Here is a 19,390-nt window from a genome sequence, read left to right on the forward strand (position 1 = left end):
GTCGGATCGATACCAAATGTGTAGTATCGCCCACTTCTATTGACTAAACCAGTGGTTCTTAACCTGGGTTCGATCGAACCCTCCGCCACGGAAGTAAAGACACATTCGACTTATCGTGTAAATAAAAACGTCTCCCTATCGGCGTATTATGGATACCCCCAAACAATGTTCCCTCTAATTTTCCATCTCATTTGCAGGTTGTTTGATTGATCGATTTAAACTTTTACTAGCAGATTGCAAAGGGAGAGAATACATTATATGAAAAAGTACAGTTTACACAGTGTAGCGGCCCACTTGGATTAATGACACAAGATGCAGAGAGTTCGACAGGGGCAACTTTAATTCTCTCCTCCTTTTCTCCTCACAATTTTGACACCGTGAAAACTATGAAGATGGACAGAAAATACAAATGCCATCGTACCATATTTACACAAACAATGCATAAATCATGTTTACATTTTTAAACTTATAAACAAATCTTTTTAGTAAATAAAATAATTACATTTTCCCGTTTGTTTTAAATTAAATGAACCACTTGTTTTACAATAAATAAACCATTAGTCTCCTCCTACCTTTTTCCGCTTCCAAGGGCGCTAAGTTTGCTCAGCTAGTTAGCCTAGCTTCCACACACAGCTCGTAGTGACTCTCCTTAAATGTGACATATATACAACACAAACACGAGGCACAATAAAATAACCTCTCACAAATGTTCACACATAATATGAGAAATATATCTTTGTCAGCATGTTTTACCAGTCCTGGAGTAACATGAGTATGTTGTTGTCAGACGGAACGGCAGCAGGAAGTCAAGCGTCAGCATTAAAGGAAGTTACAGAATAAGAGTGGGCTCTTCAAAATGAAGGCACAAAAAAACGTAACATGACAGAACAGCATTTTTCTCATGAACAAAACGTTCTGCCATTTACACACAGTACAGTACATATTCCGTACAATTGACCACTAAATGGTAACACCCGAATACGTTTTTCAACTTGTTTAAGTCGGGGTCCCCGTTAATCAATTCATGGTAATGTGTGTAAAGTGTGTAATTTGTTGTGAGTTTATGCACTGTGTTGGTTTTGTTCTTTGAACAAGGTGATGTTCATGCACGGTTCATTTTGTGCACCAGTAAAAAAAACATAACTTTTTCTTGAATTTGAAAAAAAAACATTTTATTTTTCTCTAAAGAAGGGTTCGGTGAATGCGCATATAAAACTGGTGGGGTTCGGTACCTCCAACAAGGTTAAGAACCACTGGACTAAACTAATCGTACAACCATTAACGATTGTGTGCACCTAATTATCACGCATTGCTTTGCCGTTTGCTGTTTCCCGCCCGGAGTACGGCCCACAGTCCCAATATGTCCCGTCCGTTCGGAGTGTCGGGGTGACTAAAACAAACACACCGACTGGTGCTAACACCAGCGCTGATTGGCTGACACAGCTTTCACGTTCGAGACAGATTGTCAGTCAGCTGGGGCTCGATGAAAAACAAATAACAGCTTGTTTTTAAACTGACTGCCACGGTCACTTTCTCACCGGGACCATACTACTTACCTTTAAATTGCATTCTCTCGACAAGGACGCTGTGCGGGAATGTAACGTCGCCGTCGCCCGCTCCTTTAAAGGATATTGAAGTAAGCTAATGTTAGCTTGGTTGTTAAGAAGGGAGGCTAGTTAGTTAGCATCGCCGTATGGTGCGGTTAGCTTCACTGTTAAGTCGTGAACTATTCTTTGGTCATATTCTAATACAACTTCAATTAACATCGCATGTTAGCTACATCAGCACGGTCACTAAGCTACCTTTATTGGTCTCCAAGGTGACGCTGTTTGCGGCTCCATTCATCCAATTCTGCCTTCCCGCTTGCCTTCAAGCTGCCCACCCAAGGCCAACCCCCGGCACTGCCTGGACGACCACTGTTTAGATGACGAAAGTAGCGGGACTGCGTGTCCGTGCCCGCCGGGTGGGCGGATGCTAGGAGCGGCGGACACAGAGGAGTAGGTCGGTCAGGAGATGTCAGAGTGGGGATGCCGTTGCTTGGAGACAGTGTTGTAATTAAGGGCACAGAAGAGTGTACACACTACACCTACCTCTCCAACGAGACATCCGGACAAGGCAGTCAACTTTTCTGCCCGACACATATATGGATGGTGGAGTCCCAGCATGCCCACCCCCTCATCTACCACAACACACTTGGCCTGCAGGAGCAGCAGTGCCGGTGAAGAAGAGGGGCCCACGTTTGCCAGCTCTTCCTCTTCTCTTGCCTCCTCGTTCCGGTTTGTCCCAGCTTTCCTCCTGGGTGTGGTGGCAGCAGTAGTGTTCCAGCTAGCATGGGGAGGCCTGTCCCTGACCTCTTTCTTCCTGAAGCTTTTCATCTATGTATCCTTCGCCCTGCTGTGTTTCCTGGCTGGGAGTTTTGTCCTGCTCGTCCGAAAGAGTCCTCTCAAAGTCAGCTCCTTTGACAGACATAGAAGGCGTTCTGTCCAACAATTGGAGTTCTTCAAGAAACTCATGGTAAGTTGTTGATATGCCGCCTAAACCAGGGGTGTCAAACTCATTTTAGAGTGGGGGCCACCTGGAGAAAAATCTACCGTATTTTTCGGACTATAAGTCGCAGTTTTTTTCATAGTTTGGCCGGGAGTGCGACTTATACTCAGGAGCGACTTATGTGTTGAAATTATTAACACATTACCGTAAAACATCAAATAATATTATTTAGCTCATTCACGTAAGATACTAGACGTATAAGATTTCATTGGATTTAGCGATTAGGAGTGACAGATTGTTTGGTAAACGTATAGCATGTTCTATATGTTATAGTTATTTGAATGACTCTTACCATTATATGTTACCTTAACATACAAGGCTCGTTCTCAGTTGGTTATTTATGCGTCTCCCACCTCCAAAGACATGCACCTGGGGATAGGTTGATTGGCAACACTAAATTGGCCCTAGTGTGTGAATGTTGTCTATCTGTGTTGGCCCTGCGATGAGGTGGCGACTTGTCCAGGGTGTATCCCGCCTTCCGCCCGATTGTAGCTGAGATAGGCTCCAGCGCCCCCCGCTACCCCAAAAGGGATAAGCGGTAGAAAATGGATGGATAGATAACGTACACTTATTCAGCCTGTTGTGCACTATTCTTTATTTATTTTAAAATTGCCTTTCAAATGTCTTCAGTAATGCGGACGCTGTATCGATCCATTGTGGTGAAGAAGGAGCTGAGCCGGAAGGCAAAGCTCTCAATTTACCGGTCGATCTACGTTCCCATCCTCACCTATGGTCATGAGCTTTGGGTTATGACCGAAAGGACAAGATCACGGGTACAAGCGGCCGAAATGAGTTTCCTCCGCCGGGTGGCGGGGCTCTCCCTTAGAGATAGGGTGAGAAGCTCTACCATCCGGGGGGAGCTCAAAGTAAAGCCGCTGCTCCTCCACATCGAGAGAAGCCAGATGAGGTGGTTCGGGCATCTGGTCAGGATGCCACCCGAACGCTTCCCTAGGGAGGTGTTTAGGGCACGTCCGACCGGTAGGAGGCCACGGGGAAGACCCAGGACACGTTGGGAAGACTATGTCTCCCGGCTGGCCTGGGAACGCCTCGGGATCCCCCGGGAGGAGCTGGACGAAGTGGCTGGGGAGAGGGAAGTCTGGGCTTCCCTGCTTAAGCTGCTGCCCCCGCGACCCGACCTCGGATAAGCGGAGGAAGATGGATGGATGGATGGATGTCTATTCTTGGTGTTGGGTTTTATCAAATAAATTTCCCCAAAAAATGCGACTTATACTCCAGTGCGACTTGTATATGTTTTTTTCCTTCTTTATTATGCATTTTCGGCCGGTGCGACTCATACTCCGAAAAATAAGGTACTCCCAAGTGGGCCGGACTGGTAAAATCACGGCACAATAACTTGAAAACAAAGACAACTTCAGATTGTTTTCTTTGTTTAAAAATGGAACAAGCACATTCTGAAAATGTACAAATCATAATGTTGTTCGGTTTTTTTACACTTACATGTTGCGGTTAATAATTTATTGGTCGTTATTTATATTTTCTGAATATATTATGTGATAATGTTGATCAGTCAAGTCATTAGTGTTAATGTTCAATCAAGATAAAAAAAAAATATTAAAATCAAATTGCAGGATGTTATTTATGTAGTTTGATAATTTTCCTCGACTGATGTACTAATATAATGTGGTTTATTTTGTACATATGTAGCATCATCTACAAAGATACAAATAATTGCTATTTGCGACATCCAGTGGACACATGTTTCTTTCATTAAATGGTAAATGGGTTGTACTTGTATAGCGCTTTTCTACCTTTCTAAGAAACTCAAAGCGCTTTGACACTATTTCCACATTCACCCATTCACACACACACACATTCACACACTGATGGCGGGAGCTGCCATGCATGGCGCTAACCAGGACCCATCAGGAGCAAGGGTGAAGTGTCTTGCTCAAGGACACAACGGACGTGACAAGGATGGTAGAAGGTGGGGATTGAACCAGTAACCCTCAGATTGCTGGCACGGCCACTCTCCCAACTTCGCCACGGTTAATTTTTATACTTAGCAAACTCATCCCTCGGGCCAGACAAAACCTGTTGGCGGGCCTGATACGGCCCTCGGGCCGTACGTTTGACACCCCTGGCCTAAACTCACTGCACCCACCAAAGACAATATTAGATACATCTGCACCATCTCATGCAGTGATTCTTAAACTGTGGTACGCAGGCTCCATCTATTGGTACGCCAAATAATCAGTGAAATAAATATTCAAACACCACTTACTGTACAATGTCTGCTGTCATTAGGATGCCGACTGCTAGGATGTTCATATATTCCCATTTAGATGAAGAATATCTCATAGTCCTCGTGAAGAAAAGAGGGGTTCAACCAAGCGTATTTTCGTGTCATTCCTGGTCTAGATTGGCTGTCAAAGTGTACCAACTTGCTGTAATGCGTCCTCGTCGTTATATTATCCAGGTGAGAGGCATGATTTATGATCTACAATAAAGTTTGACGAGCAAGGAAGCAGCAGCTCATCAGTCGATCATGTCAACGTTTGCACACAAGCTTGATCACAGCGCCACTATAGTTTGTGTGCGTCGCCACATATAATAACAATATCACTAATACTTTGTTAATATTCAAGTCATGAAACGTAAATGGAGTATTGTTGGTGCTTTTTGGATGTTTTTTTATCGGGTTTTATGGACGGAATGGAGGACCTCCCATTAGCTCTGCTGTAAGCGGACTTTTATTAACGTTTATTTGCGAGTTAGAATGCATAATGTCTTTCATAATGATTGTGAACGGTAGACAAAATTCCATAAAAAAGTGCAGTTCCCCTTTAAGACAAACAATTTAATAAGTCTAATTGTACAGTATTCTTCATATAGTAACATTGTAATACTCATGCGAACCAATAATACATGGAATACTTTTTAAATGCAACTTCCGGTACTGCACTGTTTTGTTGGTGGCTTTTCATGGTGAGATTTAAGCTTCAGCGGGTGTTGAAGCTTCCATCCGTTAAATGTGATTTCAGGGTAGTTTTGATGTGTTTCAAATGTGAGAAAGACTGCTCATATGCACATGGACAGCCAAACGTGGCCAAAACAGCAATACTCACATGCTGCAGTGGGTGGTATGTGACTGTCCTAAAATTTACGTTACTCGTCAAACGTTTTTCTTTTCGCCATCTCCTTCTCAGAGCTAAATATTGTTGTGAAATGTGGGGCGTTTACTTCTTGACCTCACAACAAATGTAGCTGTGACTGGCTCAAGCCTTACAGGCAGCTGGAGCCAAACCCAGGTCTGAACTCAAGTGGTAGAAAATGGATGGATGGAGGGATAAAAATGTATGAGAAAGTTTTAAGGCGCTAAAATTTTTCTGCGAGTCAGATGCAGTCATCAAAGGAGCCACATCTGGCTGACAAGCCATAGGTTCCCTACCCCAGCTCTGAAGTGTGTTTTTTACTCGATTAACAGAACAAACTAATCGATAGTTTACTCAATTACTACTCAAGTCTACTTTTATTATATAATTTCTTTGTCATTATTGTGGTTGCCCTGATTTGATTATGTTTGGGCAAGGTTTGATATTACTGATATTGCAGCAGCTTTTTCAAAAATGTTGCAATGTTTTGAGGATTCTTTTGCATCAGCTTTTGATTTTACAAATTTGTTATCAATTTTTTACTGCGAACGCGGTTAATGTGAAAGATATATTTGAGTTTTTTAACATTTTAACATAGTACATCATTTATGTTTAGTCACTCACGTGCATACACCATTTGAGAGTGAGACATAGAAAAAAGCAAGCAAGCCTAGTTTTCACCATTTACAATTGAACAGGACCATTCAACCAAATTGTTTCCTGGTGCCACATTTCCAGAAAGCAAAGGATCGGGGGACCAAACTATTATTCTTATTTTGAGGACCAGCATTCTCTAAGAGGGCCTTTGTTTGGTCTATTTTTGTGTCAGAGTTACACATTTCAGAAAAATAGCCCTGTTGTGTGAAATACAAGTGTGGACGCTGCCCTGTAGGAGGTTAAAATGTCAACGCAAAGATCTGTAACAGAAGCACTCTTTGATTTTTATCATGTATTTATAAATAACTTGCAGCAAAAATGTTAATGGCTCTCCAAAGTTTTGAACTGAACCGCCAGTTGAATAGTCATGCAGTGCAGCATATTTTAAAGTTACTTACCGCAATTTCCGGGCTATAAGCCGCACCTGACTATAAGCCGCACCAGCTAAATTTAGGGGAAAATACAGATTGCTCCATATATAAGCCGCACCCGACTAAGCCGCAGGGTTTTGATGTGTAATTACCGTAGTATATAGGGGTTCCTGCTACCACGGAGGGGATTGTCGGGACAGAGAGGACTGTTTGGGAACGCAAAGCGTCCCATTTATTAACAATAAATCTTTCAATCATTCAATCAAACTTTCACATCTTTGACATGGCGAACAGCATTCGTGCAGAGTACAAATAATACAACGGTGCAAAGTAATACAAAGTGCTCGCCTGTACGTTATCAAAATAACCAGCCTACCGGTATATGAAAAATCAGTCTTTAATCATTGTGTCATCGTCTTCCTCCTGCGTACTAAAACCACCGAAATCCTCTTCGTCGGTGTCTGAGAAGAACAGGCCGTAAATAAGCCGCACCGTTGTATAAGCCGCAGGGACCAGAACGAGGGGAAAAAGTAGCGGCTTATAGTCCGGAAATTACGGTATCTTGTTTTTTTCAGTACATGCAACAGTTTCAATCAGGGTCACTTGCCGTGTCTGTTGTCCCCGCACAGACACCTTGCGGGCATGTTTTGTGTTTGAAAAGTGGCGGTCAAGCAATTTTCTTTCACTTGTGTTGCACACAGCGCAAAGCAATGTTCCACTACTTCCATTAAAAACATCATGATTTCTTGACAAATAATAATAAATAGCGAAGTAATATTTGTTGACAAATGTGATGACTTTGCACATGACTTCATAACCGCACATCCACCGCCAAAGGTATCTTGGAAGTTTAGGGGAAACGCAAATGTATTTTCTAATATAGTTCCTCTTTTGGAGCTACACACGGGAACACAAACACTGGATACACCTGAATAAACCTCACTGTTCTGCATTTTTTATGACATAAATGAGGTAAGCATTGACGTTCTTTTGAAGAAACGTGTATGAATAGCAACCCAGAATAAATAGAGCAAAACAGAACCCCCCCCCCCCCCCATGTCTTTTCTTTCCTCTTTCATGCTGTCTCCTTTGTTTCACATCCTCAATGTTGGTTCATAATAGATAAGGACCAGTCATGCCACTGAATTTGTCCACTCTTGACACAAAGTGCAAACACGCATACTTGCAACTTGTAGCAAGGGAATAATCTGTCTTTAACAAGCAGAGCTGCATCTGCATGTGTTCACCTGTATGCTCTGATAGCGTATTGATGTTGACACTGACAATGTTACGTGCATTTCTCTTGTCAACATATCGGCTGCATTCTTCTACCTTTTTTAAGGGGTGCTATCCTACATTTGCAACTTTTCAGGTGTATTTGACAGTACGTGTTTAAAATGTTGTACTCGTGTTCTATATGATGTGGTGGGAAGTGGCATATATCACAAGGTTGGTGGTGGGTTTTTTACATTTTCATATTGAACGGTCGGTCGAGTATGAAAACTTCAACATTTCCATGAGATCTTTTGAATTTCTCACATCACAACTTTATTAAGTTCATGTAATGTACAATGTAAAAAGGCAACCAGGAAGTGTTTTTTGTGTAAAAATTGTGTATCTAAACTGTCATAAGGCTGCAATTGGAGTTGTGTTTTCTTTGGAACTAAACACCTACTTCATGATTACTGCTTTTCTTATCCCGCCACTTCATGGACAGCTGTTTTGTCAACAAAGCAGTTATTCAATATTAATCAAATTATATCCAATATCAAATTCTCTTTTACTGTTTGCTGATAACCTGTGCAGCTGTGAGCGGTGGCGGGAATTTCAGGGGCTTTAGTCCAAACTCTACCCCTGACCAATCGCAAAAGATTGGCATGGTTGGAGGAGGAGGCTGCTGTATCCCAAATTTTGGCCATGAGGGCAACAATGCAGATTTACCCTGTACATAATTTTATCACAATCAACTTTATTGGCCAAGTATGTTTAACACACAAGGACTTTGACTTAGTAAACTGTGTTCTCTTTGTTCAATGCAAGAAACAATAAAAACGCAGCGTGAGAGCACAGTACCATGGCAGCCAACCGCTATAAGGATACGCTATTTTATTAAAATAATTGTACTACAGTCGTCCCTCGCCACATCATGCTTCAAACATTGCAGCTTCACCACATTGTGGCTTCACCACATTGCAGATATTTTTATATTGTTTAAAGCATATTTTATTTTGGTCCTAAATTAAGCATTGTCAGACATAAAAACTGCTAAACAAACTAAGAATATCAATACTACTCAGTGGCCTAGTGGTTAGAGTGTCCGCCCTGAGATCGGTAGGTTGTGAGTTCAAACCCCGGCCGAGTCATACCAAAGACTATAAAAATGGGACCCATTACCTCCCTGCTTGGCACTCAGCATCAAGGGTTGGAATTGGGGGTTAAATCACCAAAAATGATTCCCGGGCGCGGCACCGCTGCTGCCCACTGCTCCCCTCACCTCCCAGGGGGTGAACAAGGGGATGGGTCAAATGCAGAGGACAAATTTCACCACACCTAGTGTGTGTGACAATCATTGGTACTTTAACTTTAACTAAGTGCAATAGTATTGTCCACCAAACCAATCTGCTTGGGTCAGCCTCAGGCAGCATAACTATATTGGATTGAAATAGTCTAACTGTGACTAGAGGGTGTTTTTTATGTTTAGAGGTCTCTAAAAATGTTGAATACATATTTAGAAGGTTGTATACATGTTTTTATGCTCGAGCTATGAATATATTTGATTTATAATGATACGTGCTTCACAGAATTTCATGTCCGCCCTGAGATCGGTAGGTTGTGAGTTCAAACCCCGGCCGAGTTACACCAAAGACTATAAAAATGGGACCCATTACCTCCTTGCTTGGCACTCAGCATCAAGGGTTGGAATTGGGGGTTGAATCACCAAAAATGATTCCCGGGCGCGGCCACAGCTGCTGCCCACTGCTTCCCTCACCTCCCAGGGGGTGATCAAGGGTGATGGGTCAAATGCAGAGATTAATTTTGCCACACCGAGTGTGTGTGACAATCATTGGTACTTTAACTTTAACTTAAGTATTGTGGTCATGTTCCAGACAAATTAACAGCATTAATTGAGTGCAGACTGTATAGTGCCCCATTGGTAATCCAATATCATTTTAAATTTCCTTGAAATAGGCAGCATAAGACCTCCTTAAAGTTCACCAGACCAACAGTTCCAAATTTGTTGTACATTTCCTGCTGTTTTTCAAACTTTTATTTGATTCACTCAAGTGAATATTGTGATACTTGCTTTTCAGACTCGATTTGTTGCGCCAGCACAGGAATCGAGCCAGAGTCGGAGGGTGGTGATATCACACAATGTGGATAAAGCCCTGAAGGAAGGTAAATGAGTTCATATTTTGACATACATTTTAACTAAGGATGGGCATACACTAGTAATAAATTACTTAATGGTAATTGTTTTATAGTTGGATTTGTCTCCATGGTATATTGACATGAAATATACTCTACATCATCATCCTATATAAAACAAGTGAAAAACTATATACAGTAACATAATACTATGGGGTGTCCAAGCTTCATACTGAGGTGCGCAATGACAAAAATGTAAGGATGCAAGACCCGCTATGATAATATTCACCTTTTTGTTCATTAAACATATACGAATCAACACATTCTCTATTTTTTGTCTTTTCATTGTGGCCCTACTTCTCTTTGGTAATTGTCTGATGCGGGCAGTGTTTCATTTTATTTGTACAATATGCTGCAAGCCAATAAGGAATGAAAGCGCATGCTGCAAATTGCCCTGAGACCTGACTCGACACCCCCACATTACACTATTATATTGTTGTTATTGCTGACACATTTGTCTTGACCGCTTTTGTGGCTGTTGACGCATGAGTGGAATTATCCCATTCATTTTAAAGTGATGTATTACACCATCATTGTCATTTGGAGGTATTGCTTTTATTGTAGTAGTCCAAAGGACAGTTTGGAATTTTGTGTACAATACTGTAGATTATTACACTGTGTTGTGTTACAGAAAATAAGAAATTGATATTGCTTATCTTGATCAGGGTCATGGGTGAGCTTGGAGCCTTGAAGAAAAAGCAAGGCCAGGAACACACGTGTCCTTCTAATAATTTTAATACAAACTGCGCAGGCGCTCCCACACACAGACCAGTTTCGAAAATGTCTTCGTCAGTGTGCACATTTTTGAAACCGGTCTGTGTTTGGTAGCGCCTGCGCAGTTTGTATTACAATTATTAGAAGGACACTAGTGTTGCTGGCCTTGCTTTTTAAGTACACTTTGCTGTGCACTTCTTTATTTTTGTTTTATTATGATTTTTGGAGAGTGCACGTTTTTCTTGTATTTTGAGCTTGGAGCCTTGCCCAGTTGTTTTTAAGGCAAGATACAACCACAACTGGTCACCGGTCACAAAAGACAAACAATTAACATAATTCACACATACAACAATTTAGAATCACCAGCTAATCAAATACACATATTTTAGGACTGTGGGGGAAAATCTAAGCAGGCATTGTAAAAACATGCACATAATATACAATGAGATATATTGTTAGACAGTGGCAATGCAAAACAAACTAAACAAAATATTTTTTGTCAAAAATGTCAATCTACTCTGTCAGTGAATAGTAGACTGTGAAAACTTTCTGTCCTATTACGAATACAAATCACATTTTAGTCTGAGAAAATGCCTGCTGTGTCACCATGTCTTCTGAATGTAAGAAAACCTCAGTTTCCTAAAAACTGCTGATAAATAGATCTTTGTTCTTCCTTGTTACCAGAGACAGACACTGATCAGGCCCCCTGAGTTCTTTTGTTTGGCCCGCAAAAGGTTGCTTCCCAAATGTAATATATATTTATACTGATCTTTGAAGCTCACACACTTTTTGATGGCATGTCCACAAGGCTAACTAGTTTGTCCATGCTATTTAAACTAATTAAAGGAACTTTATTATTTACAGTTATTATATTTATGTTTCACGCTTAAAATTGTTGTTTGAACCTTGGCCCTTTGCACATTTTCACCTTGGCTTTTGGAGGCAAAAAATTGGGCACTCCTGTGCTAGAGGAACTAACAAACAGATGGCTCCTTTTATTGACACAGAGGGTGTATATTTGCACATGCTAAATATGTGTTTGGAAAAAAGAAATGTTTTTTTAATGAATTCAAATTGATTATTTGTCCAAGGTGACACTGGTGTTATTTTTGTTGAAAACTTACAACACACTGTGTAGTTTAGGGCAGTGGTTGTCAAAGTTTTTACAGTATGCGGGGCCCCCTTTAAAGGGGAACAGCTCTTTTTTTTAAAAATGTTTACAATCATTATGAGAGACAAGAACACACGTCTTTTTTTACGATTTTAAAGATGGTAAAAAAGCGCTTGAAAGATGCGGCTAATGGGAGTCATCATTGTAGCTTTCAAAGCCCTATAAAACAACTTCAAAACCCTCCGGCAACGTTTTATGTACACACTGCAAGTCTGTATATAATGTAGTAACAGACACCTTCGTAACTAGTGTTGGGTTAGTTACTGAAAACCAGTAACTAGTTACAGTTACTAGTTACTTTATTTCAAAACTAACTCAGTTACTAACTCAGTTACTTACACCAAAAATGAATGCGTTACTGGGTGTGAAGTAACTATTTAGTTCTTTTTTTTAAGGCTCCCATTAATGCCCTTTTAGCCTTCATTTTAGTACTGTTATTGCACTGGAGAATAATACAATCTGTTGATCAACTTGGCATACATTTGCATCACTGAACTCTGCTAAGCAATGTGGTCTACATACAACACACAAAGACAAAGATATGTTTCAATGGGCCAATTTATTTCAGGCCAGAACAAATTGACAGAAATATTTTAAATAGCTGCAACATAACATACATAAGTAACAACCAGCATAATAACAACATGTCACAACATAGCTGTAAAGCTGGCTTCACCCAAGGAGGGCACACATGACATACACAAAGCCTAACCAGGCATCTCTCAAGGAATTCGGAAATAAAATTATGTCTTCATGAGATCAACACTGTACTGAAGCCCAGAACACTCTACGCATTTCCCCAGTTTTAGTTTAGAGATAAGGAAAGATTGACCTGGCCATCTAGGATCCCTCTTTATGTTTGTGAACTTTATAGTCTATACATTTAGAGTGACGTGATAATCAAACACTCTAGAAGTCTAGAATGAAGGAGTATATAAGATAATTGACAGAGTGTGTGTACCTTCAGTGATGAATGAGGAGCAGAGGCAGAGTTTTGACTGTTTTCCTTAGCTCACTTTCCATGTTTATGTACTCACTGTCCACTGTGTCCAGCGGCCTAAAAGCAGGTGACTCCACTGTAGAAATAGCCTGCATGTCTTCTAGCACCTGTGATGAGGTGGTGACTTGTCCAGGGTGTACCCCGCCTACTGCCCGAATGCAGCTGAGACAGGCTCCAGTGACCCCCTGTGACTACAAAAAGGGACAAGCGGTAGAAAATGGATGGATGGATGGGTCTTCTAGCACATATAGCATATTCACCCCCTATACAATATCCTACCCTAATACCGTACTGTGCAATATTACCCTTCGAGTGCAATACATCCGACACAGATTGTTATTTATTACTCCGGTACTCTTGTCTTGCTCTGTATATTGTACAGTATTTTGTATTTTGTATAATGTTTTGTATATTGTACAAGATTGCTTATTATTATCATTTGATAGTAGTCTGTTTATTTCAATTCTTAGTGGTTGTTTTTTTCTCTATTACCTCGTGTGTAATTTATTTTTATCCCATATTTGTTCCCACTACCGCACCTTAAATTGGAGTCCTTAATCTCATTATATGCAAATATAAGGACAATAAAGTCCATTCTATTCTATTCTATTTTATTCTTCTATACGCTGCAATGGCTCTATCAATGTTGTCCTGGCTGTCCTACCTGTATCTCCGTTAAAATCCAGCTGCTGTTGGAGGTGGAGGTGAAGTGTGTCTCTCTTTACTAGATTCGTCGAAGCATGTTGCTTTTGTAGCTGTTTCAGCAGATTTGAATTGCTGTTTTGGGCAGTAGATAGGATCTTTGATCCAAGACACAACTTACATTGAACTAAAATTGTATTTTCTTTGTGCTCGACAAAAGAAAATTAATGAGAATATCTCCATGTTAAGAAACTTGACTTCTAGCTCCACATAAAGCGCGCCTTTTCTTTTCCTTGTGACACAGTAGGACGACACCGCAGCGCTCCAATAAAACACACTCAGATCTTCTGTTTCTAGCCGATACTGCGTTATTTTACGTTATTTTTTATGTAGTAAAGCATCATGCAGTAACAGTAACTGAGTTACTGAATATAAAAAATAATGCGTTAGATTACTAGTTACCGCCGAAAATAACGGCGTTACAGTAACGCGTTACTTTGTAACGCTTTAGCCTCAACACTGTTCGTAACATATGTAGTAATATGTTCAAGATTTACCTTATTTTGATCATTTTTATCATTTCCGGAACTGATTTCTTCCACTCATTAATTTCTGTGTACATAGCAGCGCACTTATGACTTCTGGCAACAATTTTGCATCCTACTTCCGAAATCAAACACAAGTGTATTTTATAATCACGGCAACAAAGACGGCTATTTTTGGACAAATTAAGATTTACGACCTTATCTTTTTGAAGCTAAATGTATGTAGAATGAACTGCTGCTTCGAGAAGGAAGAGTGAGACGTTGGAGCAGACGGAAGCCGGGAGAGTGAGGTGAAAGCGATATTGACACTATAAATATTGAACTTGGAGCCAAGCTATTTTGACATAAATGGATTGCTTACCCGAAATCAACAGGGAACGTCCCCGGCCAGCTGGACCAAACGAGCAACCGTCCATCGTGTGAGTCACTTTAATATCGGTCGTAATATACGCAGCCGGCCATGCGTGTTAGTACAACTACAGTGCATACAATGTCTGGCTAGCTGTGTACAAACAAAACATGAAATATGGGCTAATACTTTACGGCTACTGTAAAATGATTGTTCATGTTTTTCAATCAGTATAAATTGGTGTCGTATCGCAGTGTTGTGCATTACAAACTCAAACGCGTTTCGTGTTGACGTAGAAGCTATCTTATCTCTTGCCGTAAGTAGCTTTTACGGCTAATACCGTAGCAAGGCGGTTTGCGACTAAGATAGAAAAAGAGTTCTTCAGTGTTCGCTTTTACAATAACAATGTCGCTACAGCTTGGTTGTTATACGGGTTTGGGAACGTAAATTAAGTATTGTAGACGGTTTTTGAAGTGATTTAGAGGTAGAATTGATTGCTCCCATTAGCTGCTTTGCTACCCACCGAGAACGAGACAATGTTTACAAGATAGACTGCAAAAAAAACAAAAAATTTTGTCTTCTTGTCTCTCATGGTAATTTGTGAACGATAGGCAAAATTCCCCAAAAAGTGCAGTTCCCCTATAAGAGGAACTGCATTGATTGCACTTTTTGACAGTTTGATGAGATACTGACTTTGGGTTTATCCCACCACTGTAAGCTATAATCATTTAAATGGTTAAGAAATTAAGGCTGTCAAAGTTAACGCAATGAGTTAACAAAAGTTTCCTTTAACGGCACTATTTTTTTTATCACAAAATAAACGTGCGTCCTGACCCTCAGTCCATATCGCAGGGGTGGAAAAGCAGCAATGTTCCAACTCTTGTTGAGTCACAGAAATTAATAGAGTGCAAAAATGGACAAATAAGTATATTGAATGGCAAGTTTAGCTTCGAAGCCCTGAAAGGTCACAGTTATTTCCATCAACATTGCTGTGAGGTGAAATCTAGCAATGTTGGTGAGTTGGGGGTTGCAGTATTTTTGGTTTTGATGTGTTTCAGATGTGAGAAAGACTGCTCACATGCACATGTATAGCCAATCATGGTCAATACAGCAATACTAACACGTATGTGACAGGAAGCTCCTTTAAAGTTTTGACAATCAGTAGGTCTTCAGCTTGAAGTTTATTCATTTTCTTTATATATTTTCTCTCTGTCCATTTGTACTAAAATGTACGTTACTCGTCATCTTTTTTCCTTTTCGCCATCTTCTTTTCAAAAGTCTTTTATTCACATAAACTACAGAGCTAAATATTTGATTGAAAAGTGGGGGCTTTTACTCACAGAAAATGTAGCTGTGACTGGCTCAAGCCTTGCAGGTAGCTGGAGCCAAACCTGGCCTTAAGTCAAGCGGTAGAAAATGGATGAATGTGTGGTTGTTTATTTGAGCTTGCTTTTCTGTCTCCACAAAAAAAGCAGAACACGAGTGCGCTTGTAGGTAGTTTGTCTGTTTTCCGGTTATCGCACCCCTGGTGGTCTTGGCATGTCCCTAAACAACACACGCACACAAATGCGCATGTGCAACTACATTACAGCCCAGACAGAGAAACAAGTGGCGAAACAGGGTGAGAATTAGTAGAGAAAACTTATAAATACATGTAACTTCTATATATTTCATAATGAGAGGAAGAGAGAGCACTAAAGGATGGGAAAATGTCTTGCCGTGCGTGTCTGTATTGGTTTGTGACCGTTTTGTGTTGAGCTATTAAAAAAAGCATAATGAAATGTTTAATAAACATTTGCATAAATCAAACAAATTGACAACTTTAATAAAGTATACTTATTAAAGATATTTATTAAAAAAACTATTTGTGATTAATTATGGACCAAACGCAAATAATCACAATTAAATATATTTATCGTTTGACAGTCCCAGACTAATTATATTCTAGGGATATTTCACTCTGTGTGTAGTGAATCTGTAGACTATAAAGGGTTTCACTTTTTGAATTGAACGAGTAGTGAAATAAATGTTTCTAATGAATTGAGATGCACCCGTATACACAAATGTACAGAATATCTTTTAGCTTTGTCTCTGATGTCTTGTGTTCCTTGCTGTTATAACAGTCTGTCTTGTCTTCCTCCAAAAAAGATAATCTACTTCGACATTTGTTGTCTCCACAGTGTTGGACTATGCCTACAGAGACTACATCCTGTCTTGGTACATTCCTTTGAGCCGTGATGAGGGCCAGTTGTACACCATGTTGTCGGAGGATTGGTGGCAGATGATTGGGCAGTTGAGATTCCGACTTGCTGATATAGATCTTGTTAACGTGGTGTGTTATGACACAATCCGGATTTTACATAGACACTTCACTGCCCTCAAAGCTGCATCTGCAAGGTACACACACACACACACACACCCACACATGTTTACACCCATAACAACCTTTTAAATAATGAATGGTTAACGATGTGGTGTAGTTTACTCATGTAATAATGTCACCTCTCTGAGTGTGGACAACTTTTGCACAAAGCTCTGACTCATTAGGTCCACTCTGCCCTTTTTGTTTGTGTAAATGGAAATATTTGCATCATTTGCACTCACTTTCTGCTTACTAACACTCTCACTCACAAGTGCAAGCATTCACTCATGAACTAGTTTTATCTTGGCAAACCAAGCAAGACTTGTTTAATGAGATCAGTCTACCCATTTGTCTACAGTATGTGCTTTGAAAACAAATGTGTCCCTTGAAAGATATAATAGATATAATATAGTGCTTTGTATTAACATCAAGAAGACTTTTAGCAGCTACCGTCAAATTGACAGCATACCCTCACTGTGTGTCTTTCTAATGCAGACCGGATGAAGGAGCTCGGCCGTTTCCTCTCCATTCGAGTTTGGTCAGTCCTGAGTCAGAGCTGGCCTTCCTGCGCTGTGTAGCCAGAATACTGCTGTTATGTCTACTGCCACAAAATGATGCCAAGTCTCACACACTACGCTGCTGCCTCACAGAAGTCATCACAACTAAAGGTATTGACAGAATCATGAGCTTGTTTTTTTGGGTCACTCTGTGTGATTGTATGTCAGTACCTTTAGAAATTGCAGTTGTTAAAGTTCACACCCTCCATGTAAAAAAACAGTAAAACATGTTCAATTGGGAATAATGGCACAGATAAACATAAATGTTTCCTTTTAAATGTAAGCAAGTATAATTCATACAGATCTGTCACGAACTAATTTGAGTAACTTACCGGTCAAACGTGCCCTAAAGGGAGGCGTTAGGGTGGCATCCTGACCAGATGCCCAAACCACCTCATCTGGCTCTTCTCTATGTGGAAGAGCAGTGGCTTTACTCTGCGCTCCTTCTGAATGACAGAGCTTCTCACCCTGTCTCTAAAGGAGCGCCCTGCCACCCGATGGAGCAAACTAATTTCAGCCGCTTGTATTCGCGATCTTGTCCTTTCAGTCACAAACCAAAGCTCATGACCATTGGTGATGATAGGGACGCAAATTGAACGGTAAATTGAGAACTTTGCCTTCCAACTCAGTTCCTTCTTTACTACGACAGATCACTGCAGAAGCTGCACCAATACGCCTGACAATCTCACGATCCACTATTCCCTCACTTGTCAGTAAGACTCTGAGGTACTTGAACTCCTCCACTTGGGGCAAGATCTCCTCCACAACCCGGAGATGGCACCCCACCCCTTTACGGGTAAGAACCATGGACTCTGACTTGGAGGTGCTGGTTCTCATCCCAGCCGTGAACCGATCCCGTGAGAGCTGAAGATCCTGGCCAGGACAAGCCAGCAGGACCACATGTTCAAAAAGCAGAGACCTTATCATGCAGCCACCAAACCAGATCCCCTCAATGCTCTGACTGCATCTACACATTCTGTCCATAAAAGTTATGAACAGAACAGGTGACAAAGGGCATCCCTGGCAGAGTCCAACCTTCACTGGAAACGGTTCGCACTTACTGCAAGCAATGCGGACAAAGCTCTGGCACCAGTCATACAGGGAACATACCGCCACAATCAGGTGGTGCGATTCGTCACAGGACTTCCCGAGGGACACGGTCAAATTCCTTCTCCAAGTCTACAAAGCACATATAGACTTTTCACGCAAACTCCCATGCACCCTCGAGGATCCTGCCCACAGTTCCATGACCAGGACGAAAACCACACTGCTCCTCATTAATCCGAGGTTTGACTATCCGGTGTAGCCTCCTCTACAGTACACCTAAATAGCAGAGGTGTGGACTCGAGTCACATGACTTGGACTCGAGTCAGACTAGAGTCATGAATTTGATGACTTTAGACTCGATTTGACAAAATGTAAAGAGACTTGCAACTCGACTTAGACTTTAACATCAATGACTTGTGACTTCACTTGGACTTGAGGCTTTTGACTTGACATGACTTGCTACTTTCCCCAAAACCCAAAGCTTAAAAAGTTATTTGGGAGCGCTCCGTATCTTTCATTTTCTACGTGTCTGTCTATCAGCGTGTTGTGTGTGTCAGCGTGTGTGCTCTCAGTACAACAGCCAATCAAATTAGATCTACATTGTTTTCATCACACAGCATTCATCCAATCAAATTGCAGGACAACCAATGAACAAGAGTTGTCAAACAGCGCGGCAGTGAGAAAAAGTGATGCCAAAGTTGGTTTCGTTCGGGTATAAAAACTACGACTTGGTCAACAAAAAACGAATTGCCGTATGCAAATCACGCATTTCGAATATTACAGACGGAGACGCAACAACTTCCAACTTTGTTCGACATTTGAAGTTGCACAAAGAAGGGTAAGTTTTGAATGTAAGATAACGTTTATTGGCTAAGTAACATTACTTTTA

The 19,390-nt window shown here is 40.9% G+C and overlaps 1 protein-coding gene across 1 annotated transcript in view; it reads left to right on the forward strand.

Moving 5' to 3' along the window:
* Window positions 1-1,428: 1,428 nt before the first annotated feature.
* Window positions 1,429-19,390, forward strand: part of LOC133648912 (sorting nexin-25-like) — a 43,459-nt gene continuing 25,497 nt past the window's right edge. Inside the window, exons 1-5 of the mRNA XM_062045447.1 lie at window positions 1,429-1,636; window positions 1,820-2,514; window positions 10,000-10,084; window positions 16,716-16,932; window positions 17,393-17,565. Of these exons, the coding sequence (XP_061901431.1) occupies window positions 2,164-2,514; window positions 10,000-10,084; window positions 16,716-16,932; window positions 17,393-17,565 (826 nt within the window). The 5' untranslated portion in view covers window positions 1,429-1,636; window positions 1,820-2,163. The remainder of the gene's footprint in view (window positions 1,637-1,819; window positions 2,515-9,999; window positions 10,085-16,715; window positions 16,933-17,392; window positions 17,566-19,390) is intronic.

The sequence above is a fragment of the Entelurus aequoreus genome, linkage group LG04, assembly GCF_033978785.1.
Source record: "Entelurus aequoreus isolate RoL-2023_Sb linkage group LG04, RoL_Eaeq_v1.1, whole genome shotgun sequence".
Classification (NCBI taxonomy): domain Eukaryota; kingdom Metazoa; phylum Chordata; class Actinopteri; order Syngnathiformes; family Syngnathidae; genus Entelurus; species Entelurus aequoreus.